Genomic DNA, 19701 nt, shown 5'->3' on the forward strand with positions numbered 1-19701 from the left:
TGTTCATTAACCTGTAACATGCTGGGGATATTTAAGCATTGGGCTGTCCTTTTTTATTCTTCTCTGATCAGATGGCTAGTTGTATACTCTCATTAAATGTCAAGGGGTTAAATACACCAAGGAAGCGGTCCCTGTTGCAACGAGAGCTTCGCTCTTCTAATGCTGTCCTTGTTTATATACAGGAAACTCACATTAGAAAACACCATGAGCGTCTCCTTACCTTCCAGCAATATCCAGGGGCGCATTGGGCTGCTAGCTCTAAAGATGCTAAATATACGGGGGTGGGGATACTGATAGCGCAATCTTTTATCCACGACGTCCTATATAAGCAAATAGATCATTTTAAGGAGATATATTCTCCTTAAAATTAAAGTGGGGAACAAAGTGTTTACACTACTAAATGTTTATTTCCCACATGGGAATCAGATCTCATTCTTTGGGACCCTAGACAGACTACTTCAGCAACATGCCGAGGGTGAGATTATACTAGGTGGAGATTTTAATGCTGCCAGAGTCCCCAATTTAGATACGTCTACCAAAGGGTCCACGACCAAGGGGGTGCGGAAGGCTTGGCGTGACTTCCTGGAGACCTGGAGTTTAGAAGATATTTGGCGCCAGAGAAATCCCAGATCCCGTTCATACACTTTTTATTCTAAGCCACACAATACATACTCTCGCATAGACTATTTTTTAATTTCCCGTACATATCAGAATGACATAGGTCGGGTGGGTATTGACAATGCAACTTGGTCGGATCACGCCCCCATCTGGGTAGAGGTTAATATGCAAGATAACTATCCTGGTCTCCGTACTTGGAGGCTTAACGACATTCTGCTACGTGACACTGCCTTTGTACAAACCATGACCAATCAAATGCAAGAATACTTTGATCTAAATCAATCAGATGATATAACCCCTACTACTCTATGGGATTGCTCTAAGGCAGTGGCACGGGGTGTCCTTATTGGCCACGCAGCATATTGTAATAAAGAGCGGGAAAAGAGCAGACAGGCTTTGCTGCGGGAATTAGACCACCTAACTAAGCAGCACACCCTCATGTTATCCGAAAAGATTTATCAGCAGATAACACGTGTCAGAGACTCTTTGAGTGCACTGGACGATGCTATTATCAGTCACAATCTTTCCATGCTAAAACAGAAATTCTTTGAAGGCGGTAATAAGGCGGGCAGGCACCTGGCCCAGAAACTAAAGGCTGTGCGGGCGTTGACGCTAGTGGCTAAAGTATGGGATAAACAGGGGACGACTAACATCATCGACCGATATCCGGAAAGCATTCACTGATTTTTATGCCACATTGACTGCAGTGGACAATATATCTGATGCTGCCATACAGCACTATTTTGACTCAGTAACTCTACTGACTCTACCCCTTATGCATTTTGAGATGCTAGACAAACCCATTTCCAAATTGGAAGTACTGGAGACGATTAAAACACTGAAAGCCGGAAAAGCCCCAGGGATAGACGGATTCACGGCCACTTATTATAAAAAGTTCTCTAATATTTTGGTAGCTCCACTTACTGACATGTTTAACTCCCTACGAAGTATTGGAGGTTTTGCTGCAGATGCCAATACAACTGGGATTTCTGACATTGCCAAGCCGGGTCGTAATCCCAGCGCTTGTGGCTCTTACAGGCCGATATCATTGATTAATATAGATTTAAAAATTTTAGCCTGAATACTGGCAGCTCGGTTGAATAGTGTTTTGCCCAATCTTGTACACAGTGACCAGGTGGGATTTGTCCCAGGACGCTTGGCAGCGGATAACGTTCGCAGAATTGTGAACATTATCGATTATGTGCACTACGCCCATATACCGACAGTGCTTCTTTCTCTTGACGCAGAGAAGGCGTTTGACCTGGTCCATTGGCCCTTTCTCTTTGAAACGCTGAAGCACATGGGTTTTGGCACTTATTTTATTCAATGGATTCACAAGTTATACGACCACCCAGCTGCCAGAGTCAAAATTAATGGCAAATATGGTGAGGCTTTCCCAATTGGCCGAGGTACTAGGCAGGGATGTCCGCTGTCCCCACTAATGTTCGCAGTATTTCTAGAACCCTTTGCAACTCGTGTCCGAAAGGCCATTAATGTCACTGGAGTGCTCAGGGATCAACACCATTTCAAAATCTCGCTATTCGCAGACGACATCATGTTTACTTTGACTAATCCGTCTACCTCCCTGCAAGGGATCACTTCTGAACTCCAGGCCTTTAGCAGGGTATCCGGGTTCAAGGTAAATTATGATAAATCGGAAATTCTCAATGTTAATCTCCCGGATACGGAGGCAGAATCACTTAAAACTCTTTTTCCTTTTAAATGGGCGCCCAAAGCGTTGAAATATTTGGGCATTCGCATTGGAAGTCACGCCAGTCAGCTCTTTGACCTCAATTATAAACCGCTCATCCAGAACATTCAGAGAGGCTTGGGGAAATGGTCTAAAGGCACTTTCTCTTGGCTGGGGCGCATTTCCATTGTTAAAATGAATGTCCTGCCTAGGCTCCTCTATTTTTTCACTACCATTCCTATCTACCTCCCCCCTCCTATACTCAGACAATGGCAAGCCCTTATTTCTCTATCTCTAACAGACCACATTATCATGGGTCTAGACAAAGGACACTCCTTTCTCTTAATCCTTTTAGACATCTCGGCGGCCTTCAACACCGTCAACCACTCCATCCTCCTTAATCGCCTTTCAGACATAGGCATATCAGGAACAGTCCACAATTGGTTCAAGTCTTTCCTCAGTAACAGAAGTTTTAAAGTCAAAATCAACAATAAAGAATCAGCATCTACAAATTCCTCTCTTGGTGTACCACAAGGTTCTTCCCTATCACCCACGCTTTTCAATATTTACCTCCTCCCCCTTTGCCAACTGTTAACAAGTCTTAACCTCATTCACTACATCTATGCGGACGATGTTCAGATTCTGATTCCCATAACAGAATCTATTAACAAATCCCTTTCACTCTGGAACAACAGCCTACAAGCCATCACTAATCTCCTCAACAGTCTAAATTTGGTCCTCAATGCTTCTAAGACTGAACTCCTCTTCATTTCCTCCAACCAAGATAACCTCCTGTCTCAGACCCATCACAACCACCTTTTCACCCACACTCACGTAAGAGACCTTGGAGTAATTATCGACAACCGCCTTAACCTAAAGAACATGATCAAAACCACAACCAAAGATTGCTTCTACAGACTACAGGTGTTAAAAAGACTCAAACCTCTCCTATATTTCCATGACTTTAGGACTGTCCTTCAATCCTTGATATTTGCCAAAATAGACTACTGCAGTGCTCTCTTCACAGGCCTACCCAGCTCAACAAGCCCTTACAGATGATACAGAACGCCGCAGCTAGAATTTTGACAAGCACCAACCGGAGAGACCATATTACGCCCATCCTCCGAAACCTACACTGGTTACCAGTTAATCACAGGGTTCTACACAAATCTCTAACTTTAATTCACAAATCTATTCATAATCTCCTCCATCTCGACCTCTAATTCCCATTCAAACTCCATACTTCTAACAGACCAATGAGAGAATCCTACAAAGGAGCACTACAAGCCCCGCCAACTAAAGCCACACGACTCATCTCGACCAGGGACTGAGCATTTTCTACAGCAGGACCAGCCATCTGGAACAACCTCCCCGCAGAACTCAGACTGGAACCTTGCCTGCTAACATTTAAGAAAAAACTCAAAACTTGGCTGTTCATACAAGCCTTCCCTGATCCATCAGACTCTCACTAGATAACTAATCCGCTCATTAATATGGAACTCCGCTCCTCCAATATTCACCTCATTTACTAGTTACCTACCCGAATAAGTTAACTGGCTCTAGACCAGACTCGGACATGAATCACTGTATTTAATTTAATACCTTCTTAAGGCCTTTCTTCTTCCAGCTGAATCAGCTTCCAAGTTCATGGTCCTTGTTTTATGTAACTTTTTACTTTTTTACTTTTGGCTTCTTCTGATTATAAAAGTTGTTCCTTATGTTATATTTATTTACCCCCTGTTCGATGTAAACCGACCTGATATGGTATTCTTCCTTGAAGGTCGGTATAGAAAAATGTTAAATAAATAAATAAATATATAAATAAATAAATAAATAAATAAATTTTTTGTTTCGTTTGGAAGAAACGACCGCCCAGGGTTGCTCACGGCACATTGTATATGCCAAAGATTAGAGGAGGACTCAGTGTCCCAAATGGGGAATGGTATTACTGCGCAGCGCAGCTTAGAGCACTTGTTATACTTCATAGAACTATAATGTTACCGCAGTGGACCCTCTTTGAGCGCACTTTCTCGGGTACACAACCGTTGTCGGCCCTGCCATGGCAACCCAAACATACGTGGCAAGGAATCTCCTACATACCTTATGCCTTAGCAACCACGCTTAAAGTGTGGGCGAAATGGAAACCTTTTCTCATTGGCCCAGAACAATATACCTTGCGAACTCACCTATTTGCTAATGCTCTGCTCCCAAAGCCCCATTCTACAGAAGCTGCCTACCAATGGGTACAAGTGGGTATTTCTCGTTTACAGCACGTACAGAAACAGGGGTCCCTTATGTCTCCCGAGGAACTGTGCTCTTGTTATTCATTGGACTCTGTTGATTTCCTACTTTATGCTAAACTTTATCATATTATCAAAAGGGCACTTAGGAAAGGCATTATGTGATTGTCCAGCACGCTCTTTAAAAATTATTGCTTGCACGCAAATCAAATCAATGGGCTTATATCAAAAATCTATCAGATACTTGGTGGACGTGTGCCAACACCATTTCGACAACAAACAGTATGGATTGAGGATCTTGAGCAAGACCTATCACCCACTGATTGGGATCTCATATTCCTGTCTGCGCATAAATGTTCTATATCTGCCAGGCTTCAAGAGAACTGTTACACGATGCTCTACTGCTGGCACTACTCACCAGATAGACTTCACAGGGCGACTCCCACTGTATCTCAGTATTGTTGGTGTCAATGTGGCACGGTGGGAACTTATTATCATGTGTGGTGGCAATGCCCGCTGGTCTCCACGTTTTGGCGGACAATCACTACATGGGCTTCTAATATCTTAGGCACGCCTCTACCGGTCAAGCCTTGGCATGCTCTCTTGAGTCTTCCACTGGAAACTATTTGCAGGGACGCTCAGCGCTTCTTACAGCTAGTTTTCATTGCAACCCATTTGACATTGGCGCGTCGTTGGAAGGATAGTTCTGTGCCCAGCCTGCCTGAGGTCCAACAGACACTCCATGGTATTTATCAACTTGCTCGTCTTACTGCGATTCATCATGATCGGCTGCCAACATTTCTTAAGATTTGGGGGCCCTATCAGGTTTGGATGGCAGCTCAGGAGTAAAGATCTGAGCAGTGTTGATGTGCCTTGTCAGTCTGGGACATAATTATGGTGCTTAACTCCTCAGGTTTTTCTAGAGACTAAATACATGCACTCCCTTACATGATTGCAAATCTTAGCGCTGAATATTGAATATCAAAGACACCATACCTTACCAATGTTATCATTTTATCTGTTGTTGTGAGGGGAAGGAGGGAGGGGAGGGTGGGAATGAAATGTTCTCAAAAATTCCTTATTGAAGCATTGGAGTACATGTTCAATTTGCATCTTCATTATCGGTGCAGGTGTTACTGTTGTATTTTGCTTGGCTTGCATTGTTGTACCGTTATTCTTCCTCTGCTTTAATAAAATTGTTTAAAAACAAAAAGAAGAAATCTTCTGCGCCGTGCGCACAGGGTCCTTCGGCATCGGGCACACAAGTGTCTTCGGCGCCATGCGCATAGAAATGTGCGCCGATACTTCTTCAGGCGCTGAAGTGCTATGCGCCGATCCTTTTGTGTGCGCATAAGGCGCCTTAGGCACAGAAGTTTTAGGCGCCAATGTGTCCTGCGCCGGCGATTCTGGCTCTTTGGATTTTTGAAAATCCAATGGCCTTTGTCGGCTTGCCACCTCCTTACCTCCAAGATTGGAGGACTGAGGATCCCATGATGATGCCCTCTTTTTTGAGGGAGCTGATAAAATCGTAGGGCCAGGCGACAAATGAGCCTCCGATGGCTCCATTGAGGCAAAAAGTTCCTGAAGCCTGTAGGCCCTTTGCTTCGGTGCAAGGGTGACATCCTTGAGCAAAATTCACAATCTTCCCGATTGTGATCTGGTCCTAGGCATCGGTAACATCGGTCATGGCCATTCATGACGGACATTACCTTGCCGCAATTACAGGACTTAAACCCCGATTTTGACATGTTTTGTTCTATTAATGCTGAGAAGAATAGCTCCGCGTGCGATCCCGCGCGGGGAAAGAACAGACTGAGGAGATTCCGTTACTTTCCTGCACGGGAACACATGCGCAGCCGCAGAGAGCAAAGCTCTGATCTCTGCTTTGACAAGCTCCACCTCCTGGACCTGATTGACAGATCCCCATGACAGCATGGCTAATTCAGCCCTGCTATCGACGGGAAACAATAGGTTTTTCATGTGGAAGGCTTACATGAAGCTACCAGAACTTGAGATACATTAGTTGAAAGATTGAGTGGTTGCAGGATCAAGCTTTCCACATCCAGGCTGTCAGGGATAGGGACTGAAGGTTGGGGTGGCACAACCTGCCCTGATCCTGAGTTATGAGAGTGGGAGCTGTACCCAGGCGAATTTATTTATTTTTAACTTTTCTATACCGAAGTTCAAATAACAGAGTTAATTATCACTCTGGTTTACATTGCAACCATAAAAAAAAAAGTGTGACAAAGTTGTCTTACATAGAACAGGGGGAGAGAAAAACTTGGATACAGCTTAAGCATGGGGAGTAACGTGTCAAAACTGGTAAGAACTGATAAGAGTTGGCTTTTTTGGGGTAACAAGGTATTCTGAGGGAGGGGGTAGGAATGAGGGATTTGAAGGGGGTTGGAAGGTGGGGGGGAGGGTAGCGGAGGGTTACCATAGATTTAATGAAACTAATATACATATATTAAATAGCTTAGGCAGCGGAAGAAAAAGTGCTTAGGCATCTGAGCTTAGGAAGAGAAGGTCCGTGGAGGATGAGGCCAGGACGAGTGTTATGGGAAGGCTTGTCTGAATAGTAGCGTCTTAAGTCTCTTCTTGAATGTAATTGGGCATTGTTCCAGCCTAAGGTCCGGTGGGAGCAGGTTCCACTGTTTGGGGCCTGCGGTGGAAAAGGCTCTTTTACTAAAGGAGGTTTTGAATGTAGGTGTTCTAAGAGTCCCTCTTTGCGCTAATCTCAGAGGACGGGTTGAAGTATGAAGTTGCAGGGGGGGTCGATAGGTCCAGTGGAGAGATGTTAAGAATGGCTTTGTGGGTGATTACTAAAAGCTTGTAGAGGATTCTGAATTTGACTGGGAGCCAATGGTGCTTCTTAAGGATCGATGTTATGTGGTCCCTTTTGTAAGACTTTGTGAGTATCCTTGCAGTTGCATTCTGAAGCAACTGGAGAGGTTTAATGGAGTTGTCTGGAAGGCCTTGAAGAAGAGCATTGCAGTAATCGATTTTTGAAAAAATGATCGCTTGTAAGACAGACCTGAAATCTTGAAAATGAAGGAGGGGTCTTAGTCTTTTTAATACTTGAAGTTTGAAGTAGCACTCCTTTATTGTGTTGTTAATGAAGCCTGTGAAGCTCAATTGAGTGTCCATGACTACCCCTAGATTTCTGACTTTGGGAGAGATGGTTGGGAGCGTTGTAGGGGGTAGGTTGTTTAGAGAAAAGTTACCATCCTGTGTGATTAAGAGGAATTCGGTCTTGTTTGTGTTGAGAATCAGGTTAAGATTTGAAAGGAGGTTATTAATGGAGCATAGATAGGTGTTCCAACGACGTAAAGTACTGTCCAGAGAATCTATTATCGGTAGGAGGATTTGGACGTCGTCTGCATACACGTAATGTGTTAATTTGAGCTCGGAGAGGAGTTTACAAAGCGGGAGTAGATAGATGTTAAATAATGTTGGTGATAATGACGAGCCTTGAGGGACTCCGAGGGTGGAACTGAATGGAAAAGATTCTTTGCTGTTGATCTTGACTCTGTAATATCTGTTCTGGAGGAAGGATTTAAACCAGTTTAAGGCTGTGTTTTTGATGCCGATGTCGGTTAATCTGTCAATGAGACAGTCGTGGTTAACTGTGTCGAATGCGGCGGTTAAGTCCAGAAGGATGAGCAGGCAGGGCTGTTTTTTTCAAGGTTCATGAGGATGTTGTCTGACAGTGATAATAGCAGAGATTCTGTGTTTCGGGATTTACGGAAACCAAGTTGTGCTGGGGAGAGGATGTTGTTGATTTCAAGGAATTCTGAGAGCTGTTTGTTGACTATTCTTTCGAGGATCTTCGCAATGATAGGGAGATTTGCAATGGGGCGAAAATTAGCTGGGTTGTCTGTGGAGAGGTTGGGTTTTTTTAGTAGAGGTTTCAAGATGGCAAGTTTGAGAGGGTCAGGGACGTGACCCTGGGATAAGGAGGCATTAATGATCTGGGCGAAGGGCTTAGCGAAGTTTTTGGCAGAAGCTATCAGTAGGTTGACTGGAATCGAGTCCAGTGGGTGAGCGAATGGCTTTAGTTTTTTTTAATATGGATTCGATTTCCAAGGCTGATGTGGATTCAAAATTCTCTAAGATGTCTGCCCGTGGAGGTAGGACACCGGGTAGTTGTGTGTGGTTGGGGATGGGAGGCTGAGAGGTGGAGACCGGATGTGGTTGGCTTGTAACATTGTTATCTATGCGGGAGGCAAGTAAGTTAGGTATTTTGTTCATGAAAAAAGTAGCCAGCTCCGTGGCTTTGTAAGATGCTTTGTCATCTGGAATTTCTGATGTCGGTGGTTTGGTAAGGGATGATACCAAGGAGAAAAGGGCTTTAGGGTCAAAGATGAAATGGTGAATTTTCTGAGAATAGAAGTCTCTTTTAGCTTGCAGGATGACAATTCTGTATTGGTGCATGAGACATTTAAAGGTTTGCAGGTTTGAAGGCGAAGGATTTTTGCGCCAGGTCTGTTCCATTTTTCTAAGATCGCGCTTCTTGGTTTTTAATTCAGGAGTGAACCAAGGTTTTTTGTTGGCTTTGTTGGAGTTGATAATTTTGGTTGTGAGGGGGCAGGTCTTGTCCGCCACTATGTTTGAGATTTTGATCCAAGAGGCTAAAGCTGAGTTAGCGTCTGTAAGGTCAAGTTGGTTTAATTCCGGTGGGAGTTGGGAGATTAGTGTTTCCTGGTTACAGAGTTTTCTGAATTGGACTGTGGTTTTCTGTGTTGCTGAGTGGTTTGGATGTTGGTATAGTAAGGTGGTGGAGATTAGCTTGTGGTCCGACCAAGGGATTGGTTGGCAGACAATGTGTGAAGATTGGGTTAAGCCTTGGTTGATGAAAATAAGATCCAGGGTATGTCCTGCTTTATGAGTGGGTTCATGAATGAGTTGATTGAAGCCCATGTAGAGGAGGGTGTTAAGGAAGGATTCGCAGTTAGGGGACCGAGGGTTGGCATCTACATGAAGGTTAAAGTCTCCTAGAAGAATGGCTGGCGAATCGGTGTTGATATGTTTAGCTATCATTTCAATTAAAGGAGATGGGTCAGAATCAAGGAGTCCTGGGGGGGCGTAAGTAAGTCCAATTTGTAGATGGGGAGATTTGAAGACTGAGAATTCAAGAGCCTGTTGTGAGGTTGCCACATGGAGCGACAATCGAAAAACCTTTTTAGCTGCAAGAAGCAGTCCTCCTCCTCTTTTCTTCACTCTAGGGATGGAGAAGAAGTCGAAGGATTGATGGGGGAGTTGATTGAGGAGAGCCGTATCCTCTGGTTTTAGCCAAGTTTCTGTGATGGCGCACAGATCTCATCAGTGAGGTAGTCATATAAGAGGTGTGTTTTTTTTTTTAGAGTGATTGGGCATTCAAAAGGGTTAAGGAGAATAGGGTGAGACCCAGTAGTTGGTTTAGAGGAGAAAGCATAATGGGAATGAGTCTTTTTTGTTGTTGTTGCTGCTGGTGGCGAGGTATTTGACCAAGTGTAGTGGCGGCGTTTCTCCTGTAGTTGTGGATGATTGGAATGGCCGAGAAGAGCATGCCTGTGCAGCTGCCTATTTGAGGTGCGGGGATAATTGGACAGTGGAGATTCCAGGCGCTCTGAGTGAGATAGTTGAACTGTGGTTGCGGACAGCGAGTAAGGGAGAGGGGTCTCTGGTAATAGTTGAGTCTGAGTGTAAGCAGTGTCTTGCTTCAGGGGCTGTATGAAGGGGCGTACAAAGGCGCGACGCCGGGAGTTAGAGCCTGAGATTTAAAGGGCTCTCACCTGGCTTCCTCTGCCTCGCTGGTCGTCACTTCCTTATTCTGCACTTTCAAATTTGGCGCGGTTCGGGGTTTCTGGCTCCTGGCTTCTGATAGGCCGGCTGGTACCCACGTGGTGGCGATTGTCGGGAGCGGCGAAAGGAGGGCCGGAGGAGTGCTGAATCTGGTTCGGTGGTCGGCGGGGCTTGAATCCCAAGACGGGGTGGCGCCGACTGGGTGAGGCTGGGGGTCCCGAAGCGAGCTTCTGGGCGGTGAGCAGCGAAAAGGAGAGCCGGGAGCTAGAGGATGTAGAAGGATGTAAGTTGGACAAAAGCAGGCCGAGGCGGGAGGAGTACAAGTATGTTGGTTGCGAGTTGCGTGTAGCACTGCTGTGGTGGGGTAGTGTAGCGAAAGGAGGGCCTTTCGTCTGAATCCTTTCATCTGAATCCTTATTAGCGGTATGGGGGATACACGTATAGAAGGCCTGAGTTCCAGGGGCAAGCAAAGGCGTGCCTGGCGAATTTGTTGGTCCCCTTGTATAGGGCAGTGGTTCTCAACCCTTTTTTGGCTGGCACACATCTGACAGATGGTTCTCACATGCGTGACACACTGACCATGTGACTGTCACGGGGCAAAATATAAATATACATTCTGCATCCTCAGGAACCCCCTCGACCCCCAAAAATGGGTGCAGAGCAGAACTAGGGCATTACCCATGCAGCTCACCATACAAAAAAAAGATATTCTGGTTTTGATGACATCTCAGTAAACGCAAAACAAACTCTCTTTACTGGCAGGCACAATAGCCCTCCTTATGAAAAGACAGTAATTTACCATTACAAATATTAAACCAGGCCCTAAACACTAATACACCTCCTATTAGGAAAACAGAGCAAGCCAAGCTGCTATAGATAGATACCCACTTAGAAATAATTGTAAAACTATACTAATAAATGTTACAAAACAGCTGATGAACAGAATAACATCCAACAATTAAAAACTCATAAATATTATTAAAAATTGTCCAAATATCAGTAAAATATTTCTAAAAAGCAGACACATCACATAATACCCAATAATTAAAATGGCAGTCAATCAAGAAAAATAAACTTAAAAAGCTGCCTTGCAGGCCAATAGCACTCACCAGAAGCAGCAGTGGCTGCTGAAGCTCTGTCCTCACAGTCCTCTTCCTTAGAGCCCACAACCAGTCTCTGTCTCACACAGACCAGTCACCTCCCTGACCAGTCTCTGTCTCTCTCACACACAGCAGTGGCTGCTGAAGCTCTGTCCTCACAGTCCTCTTCCTTAGAGCCCACAACCAGTCTCTGTCTCACACAGACCAGTCACCTCCCTGACCAGTCTCTGTCTCTCTCACACACAGCAGTGGCTGCTGAAGCTCTGTCCTCACAGTCCTCTTCCTTAGAGCCCACAACCAGCCACAACCAGTCTCTGTCTCACACAGACCAGTCACCTCCCTGACCAGTCTCTGTCTCTCTCACACACAGCAGTGGCTGCTGAAGCTCTGTCCTCACAGTCCTCTTCCTTAGAGCCCACAACCAGCCACAACCAGTCTCTGTCTCACACAGACCAGTCACCTCCCTGACCAGTGTTTGTCTCTCTCACACAGACACCAGTCACCTCCCTGACCAGTCTCTCTCATTCACACACATGCTGTCACTTACACACAAGCTCATACATACTCTGTCACTTACAAACACACACACTGCCACTCATGCACCCACTGTACCACACACACACAAGCTCTCACTCATGCACCCAGACACCCATTCTACCACACACACACACACACACACACACCCACACACAAAGCTGCCACTCACACGCCCAGGCACTATTCTACCACACACACACACACACACACAGGCTGACATGGAGCCTCTATACCCTCCCGGACATAGAGTGCCACACCCTCACCAAGTTGATCCTCCCTATCATTGTGAAATAATTTGTACCCCGGTATAGCACTGTCCCATTGGTTGTCCTCTTTCCACCATGTCTCTGAGATGCCAATTAAGTCTACGTCATCATTCACTGCTATACATTCTAATTCTCCCATCTTACTTCTTAGACTTCTGGCATTAGCATACAAACATTTCAAAGTCTGTTTTTTGTTTGTATTAACAACTTGCTTTTCAGCTATTTGGGATAATTCGGAAATCATTAGCTTTGGTGATTTTTTACATATAGGCATACAGGTCCTATCCATATATTTTTACCTAAACATCAGATGGGCAAAAAAGCTGATTTCCATGGAAATGGCATTGAAAATTATCCTCATTGTGCCATACATATTTGCACATTAAGTGGGCAGAGGAGGGGAACAAATAAATGAAACAGGAAAAAAGATGAAGCTGTTTCTTTTGCTGTTCTGTAGTTACCCAAGTGTGTGTTTGCCACAAAGTGTCCATTGCAGGGCATGTCCAGGTGTCCATCCTCCTGTGAGACTGGCCCCTCATTCCACATGAGGTCAAATCCCCCGACACGCTTCTCTTTCCCTGTCAACCTGAAGCAGAAAAGGCATAAGCAGAGCGTGGATGGCTCTTGAAGCCCAGGAAGCTGGATTCCAGCAGGATCCACACACAAACCGAGGTCAAGGTTCTCATGTCGCACATTTCATGTCTTCCTGTCTGTATCAAAGCACTCACCTTACTTCCATGTCAACAACATGAAGCACATCCTCCAGCAAGCGACACTTAAGCTTGTAATCCTCTTGGCTACTGGCCGTGAGTGAAGGAGAAGCATTAACCTCCAGCAGCCACCTGTGGTAGACAGGTGAGAAGCAAAAGCAGTAGTGACAAGGGCTAGGATGGTGGAGGGGGCAGTAGAGAGGGGAAGCAGAGGAGGGAAAGGAACATTGAGTTGCTGATGTAGGGGATCTAGACAGGTGGCAGCAAGAGAGTAGTGGAGGGGGATTGAAGCAGTGGCGACAGGGAGACACTTAAAAAGCAAGTCTGTAGTGACCGAGCCATGCTTACGGCTTGAAGTGCTGGTCGATGAGAATGTCATATCCGTACAGCTCAAAGCAGTGCTTGTCGTTTATAATCACCTTCTGCACACTCTGCAGCGACTTGATGAAGATATTGTCCATCTCCTGAAAGAGCCTTTCTACCATGTCTGGGCCATGCTTGGCTGTCAGATACTGTCGCAGCTGCTGTATCATCCACTTACAGCCCTAAGACAGCAAACAGACGCAGAAGACAAGGTAAAAGGGAAGGTGGCCCTTTTACCAACACATAGCTCCCAGCTCCCCAACTCACCTTCTCTGGATCGTAGTCTGGGGCGGTTTTCTGTACTGCCACATTTGTGAGATGAATATCTGGAATTGGTTCTGCTGTCAAGAGTTATTGTAATCATCAGTAGGAATTGATGCATTGGAATTAAAATAAAACTGTTCCAGAGCTGTCTCGCACTGTAGCAGAAAACAAGCAGCCGCTCTAGCATGCAGAGCACTTTGGGTTTCCATTTTCTGATACAGAAAAGTGACCCCTAGTAACCAGACTTAGCGCCCATGATTGCAGGTGTCCAGAAGCAGCCGTGTGAGCTAAGGAAAGGACAGGAAACAAATATGACACACAAAGTGTCAATGAAATCCCCAGGCAGTGCCGGATCCCAACCCAGCTGGAAGCCCAAAGAAGCAGGAGGGAACTTCCAGGCCAAAATAATTCTAATAAAATGCACCTGAATGAGAGAAAATGAGCATCCTGCCCAGCCCGTGCACAAGAAATAATAATAAATGCCTATTGCCCCTTCCCCCAAGAGTCTTTAAGAACATAAGCAGTGCCGGGCTGCATCGGACAAGTCCAGCCAGCCCAGCATCCTGTTTCTGTGTCACACGGAAGTCCAACACGAAAGTCTGGGTCACTAACGTGAAGAAACCAATTATTACTAGACCTGACCTTCAGCAACTTGTCCACATCTTTTTTAAACTCTTAACCACATTTTCTGGCAAGTTCCATTAACTGAAAAAGATACTTTCCTAAACTTGCTCTAAATCTGTTACCTGTTAAGTTTTATCAGAAGAAAATAGGATAAAGCGTAAGCACTGGCAAGTTAAATGTAGCAAAAACAAAGAAGGAAAAAAATAAACCTTCCTCATACATCAATGAACCATCAACACAAAGGAGGAGGGTTACAAAAATAATATTAAAAACTAATGTTAAATATTAATAGAAATAATTTACAAAATCACCAAGATTCACATAATATAATAATGTATACATACAATCATGACTTCATATTATTACAATGCTGGAAGTGCCAGCCCCATATTCCTATACTAAAAACCTTACATTCACTCCTACCAATCATACAATCACATACAAGTAAAATGAATGCTGGACGCCAGAGAATGCAGGAACTGATGAATAGATGGAATTCTCTTCTACATCTTCAACATTTTTCAAGTATACTCATTTATATATATATATATATATATATATATATATATATATATATATATATATATATATATGAGTAAGACTCATTTATATATATATATATATATATATATATATATATATAAATGATCTGGAAAGGAATACGACGAAGGAGGTTATCAAATTTGCAGATGATACAAAATTGTTCAGAGTATATATACTCATATATATATATATATATATATATATATATATATATATATATATACTCATATATATATATATATATATATATATAAATGAGTAAGACTCATTTATATATATATATATATATATATATATATATATGAGTATATATACTCTGAACAATTTTGTATCATCTGCAAATTTGATAACCTCCTTCGTCGTATTCCTTTCCAGATCATTTATATATATATATATATATATATATATATATATATATATATATATATATATATATATATATATATAAATGAGTCTTACTCATATATATATATATATATATATATATATATATATATAAATGAGTATACTTGAAAAATGTTGAAGATGTAGAAGAGAATTCCATCTATTCATCAGTTCCTGCATTCTCTGGCGTCCAGCATTCATTTTACTTGTATGTGATATAAATGATGTCCAGATCATTTATATATATATATATATATAAATGATCTGGAAAGGAATACGACGAAGGAGGTTATCAAATTTGCAGATGATACAAAATTGTTCAGAGTATATATACTCATATATATATATATATATAAATGAGTCTTACTCATATATATATATATATATATATATAAATGAGTCTTACTCATATATATATATATATATATATATATATAAATGATCTGGAAAGGAATACGACGAAGGAGGTTATCAAATTTGCAGATGATACAAAATTGTTCAGAGTATATATACTCATTTATATATATATATATATATATAAATGAGTATATATATATATATGAGTATATATATATATATATATATATATATATATATATGAGTATATATACTCTGAAAAATTTTGTATCATCTGCAAATTTGATAACCTCCTTCGTCGTATTCCTTTCCAGATCATTTATATATATATATATATATATATATATATATATATATATATATGAGTAAGACTCATTTATATATATATATATATATATATATATATATATATATAAATGAGTCTTACTCATATATATATATATATATATATATATATATATAAATGATCTGGAAAGGAATACGACGAAGGAGGTTATCAAATTTGCAGATGATACAAAATTGTTCAGAGTAGTTAAATCACAAGCGGATTGTGATAAATTGCAGGAGGACCTTGCAAGACTGGAAGATTGGGCATCCAAATGGCAGATGAAATTTAATGTGGACAAGTGCAAGGTGATGCATATAGGGAAAAATAACCCTTGCTGTAGTTACACGATGTTAGGTTCCATGTTAGGAGCTACCACCCAGGAAAAAGATCTAGGCATCATAGTGGATAATACTTTAAAATTGTCGGCTCAGTGTGCTGCGGCAGTCAAAAAAGCAAACAGAATGTTGGGAATTATTAGGAAGGGAATGGTTAATAGAACGGAAAATGTCATAATGCCTCTGTATCGCTCCATGGTGAGACCGCACCTTGAATACTGTGTACAATTCTGGTCGCCGCATCTCAAAAAAGATATAGTTGCGATGGAGAAGGTACAGAGAAGGGCTACCAAAATGAAAAGAGGCATGGAACGGTCACCCTCTGAGGGAAGGCTGAAGAGGTTAGGGCTGTTCAGTTTGGAGAAAAAATGACTGAGGGGGGGATATGATAGAAGTCAAAAAATCATGAAAAGACTTGAACAAGTTAATGTAAATCGGTTATTTACTCTCTCAGATAATAGAAGGACCAGGGGGCACTCCATGAAGTTAGCAAGTAGCTCATTTAAAACAAATCAAAGAAAATTATTTTTCACTCAGAGCATAGTTAAGCTCTGGAATTCGTTGCCAGAGGAGGTGGTTATAGCAGATAGTGTAACTGGATTTAAAAAAGGTTTGGATAAGTTCCTAGAGGAAGAATCCATAAACTGATATTACGGTAATTAATAAGCAATAGTAGCTTGTCATTTATCTAATGTTTGGGTACTTGTGTCTTGGATTGGCCACTGTTAGAAACAGGATACTGGGCTTGATGGACCCTTGTTCTGACCCAGTATGGCATATCTTATGTTCTTATGGACTATCCCCCTAGTCCCAGTGCTATTTGATAGAGTAAATAAGCACTCTCTATTTACTCATTCCAGCCCACTCAAGATGTTGTAGATCTGTTGCATCGCCTCTCAGCCGTCTCCTCTGCAAGCAGAAGAGTCCTAACTCATCAGCAATTCTTCATGAGGAAGCCAATCCATCTCCGTAACTATTTTTGTACTTTTTCTAGTTCTACTATCTTTTCTGAGATAGGGCAACCAGAACTACACACAGGGGTAGATTTTCTAAATCTATGCGCGCGCGAACAAAAGTACGCCGGATTTTATAAGATACACGCGTAGCCGCACGTATCTTATAAAATCCGGGGTCGGCGCGCACAAGGGGGTGCACATTTGTGCAACTTGCGCGCACCGAGCCCTGCGCGCGCTGCCCGTTCCCTCCCTTGGAGGGAACTTTCCTTCTATCCCCCCGCACCTTCCTTTCCCTTCCCCTACCTAACCCCCCCCCCCCCCCCCCGGTCCTATCTAACCCTTCCCCCTACCTTTCAGGTCGATCCAGTAAGGCCGCGGTAGAAACAGTGCGGCAGTGTCAGGCGCACCCTTCCTCCCCGCACCCACAGTTCTCTTCACTAACTCCCCGATACTCTCCTCTAATCGCATGCAAATGCATGCCGCGGCTTTAAAGCGGTAGGGAAGGGTTATGGCCACGTAACCCATTTTACTGTATAGGCGCTTAATACAGCGCCTATACAGTAACCTGGGTGCGACGGTACCTGTCATTTCAAATGACATTTCAAATGACATTTGGAATGACAGGAACCAGGAAGTGTAAAAAAACACGAAAAGTCTTTGTTGCTTCGTCGCTGTGTCTCTCCTCCCGGAGCAGGGCGCGAAAGCAGCCTTGCTCCGGGAGGAGGTGAGGCACAGCGGCGAAGACAGACGGGAGAGGAGAAAAAGCAGAGCCGAGCAAAGCAAAAGCGTGCAGCAAGCCGGCGAAATAGACCTGCGAGCAGAGGCAATAGCAGCGGTTCGGTAAGCCTGGCACCCTCCTTGATGTAGTACGTCCCGGATGCCCCCCCCCTCCCCAGCGCGCCCGCCACTACCCCTTTCATCAGCTGCATCCACTGCAACCCGGCAGTCCCGTGAGGCCTACAAAAAAAAAAAAAAAAAATCCCCGGCTCCCGCGCCCCCGCACTGGCCCGCCGACTCTACCACCCCCCCTCCTCCCGATCGGGAGGTAGGCGGCGGCGACGAAAACCAAAGCAATTTTTTTTTTTCAAAAAGCAACATCACACATTGCATAAAATAATTTCTCCAGCCTTAAAGCGACTTACTTTTGGGATCTGTCAAGTAAGTCGCAAAAGTAACTTACTTTTCTGAAGCCATCACGATCGTAGCTCAAGACGAAGATGGCTGCCTGCACGGGGGAAAGCGTGCAATTGGCCGCTGAAGACGTGAGGTCACGTCTTCAGTGGCCAATTGCACGCTTTCCCCGTGCAGGCGGCCATCTTCGTCTTCGTCCGGAGGAGCTAAGATCATGTTCCTGATGGCTTCAGAAAAGTAAGTTACTTTTGCGACTTACTTTTGGGATCTTGACAGATCCCAAAAGTAAGTCGCTTTAAGGCTGGAGAAATTATTTTATGCAATGTGTGATGTCGCTTTTTGAAAAAAAAAAAATTGCTTTGGTTTTCGTCGCCGCCACCTATCTGCCCGATCGGGAGGAGAGGGGGGTAGAGTCGGCGGGCCAGTGCGGGGGCGCGGGAGCCGGGGATTTTTTTTTTTTGTAGGCCTCACGGGACTGCCGGGTCGCAGTTGATGCAGCTGATGAAAGGGGTAGTGGCGGGCGCGCTGGGGGGGGGGGGGCATCCGGGACGTACTACATCAAGGAGGGTGCCAGGCTTACCGAACCGCTGCTATTGCCTCTGCTCGCAGGTCTATTTCGCCGGCTTGCTGCACGCTTTTGCTTTGCTCGGCTCTGCTTTTTCTCCTCTCCCGTCTGTCTTCGCCGCTGTGCCTTACCTCCTCCGGGTCGCAGTGGTAGCATGGCGCTGTGAGGGGGGCGAAAGGGTATATACCCATGAACGGATTTGAGTGGGAGCGCTCTGTGAAGTGGGACATGCCCGTGAGGGGCATAATGGGTGGATGCAGCTGATGAAAGGGGTAGTGGCGGGCACGCTGGGGAGGAGGGGGGGGGGCATCCGGGACGTACTACATCAAGGAAGGTGCCAGGCTTATTGTTTTATTGTGTTTGAGTATCTTAAGCGGTGTCGATGGATTTGTTACTAGACTCACAGTCCTAACTCCTTCTAGGGGGAGGCGGTAAAGTAGCAGGTTAAGGCCGCGGCAAAACAGCTCGTTCCTAAGGAGATAATATCAGCGCCCGTTACAGTATCGGAGGGGAATAGCTAATTCCTTCATTATACAGCTTTTTCGTTCATTTACATGCTGGGTGCGGAAAGGGTTAGGTGTTTATTTTAGGAAGCGCTAAGGACGCGTGAAACTGGAGACTGTATTGCTGGATGGCCTTACTCGTCTGTATTGTGCGCTCCCAGCACGTTACAGACGGGCAATCTTTAACTGCACGTTACTGGATCGACCTGTTTGTTGGCAAAGTTACACCGGCTAGAGGCAGGCGTAACTCTGCGCGCGCCATCACCCGACCTGGGGGCTGGTCCGGAGGCCTCGACCATGCCCCCGGGCCAGCGCCACGCCCCCGCCATGCCCCGTAAATCGCGCCGCCCACCCGGCACGCCCCCCTTGTGAAGCCCCAGGACTTACGTGCGTCCCGGGGCTT

General features: G+C 44.2%; 1 protein-coding gene across 1 annotated transcript in view; it reads right to left on the bottom strand.

Annotated features, from left to right (window-relative positions):
* The window catches only part of TTLL9 (tubulin tyrosine ligase like 9), a 124926-nt gene that overhangs the window by 14371 nt on the left and 90854 nt on the right, over positions 1–19701 (bottom strand). Inside the window, exons 9-12 of the mRNA XM_029611031.1 lie at positions 13576–13634; positions 13294–13490; positions 12964–13077; positions 12697–12821 (exon numbers count right to left, since the gene is read on the bottom strand). Of these exons, the coding sequence (XP_029466891.1) occupies positions 12697–12821; positions 12964–13077; positions 13294–13490; positions 13576–13634 (495 nt within the window). The remainder of the gene's footprint in view (positions 1–12696; positions 12822–12963; positions 13078–13293; positions 13491–13575; positions 13635–19701) is intronic.

This window comes from Rhinatrema bivittatum, chromosome 8 (genome assembly GCF_901001135.1).
Source record: "Rhinatrema bivittatum chromosome 8, aRhiBiv1.1, whole genome shotgun sequence".
Taxonomy (NCBI): domain Eukaryota; kingdom Metazoa; phylum Chordata; class Amphibia; order Gymnophiona; family Rhinatrematidae; genus Rhinatrema; species Rhinatrema bivittatum.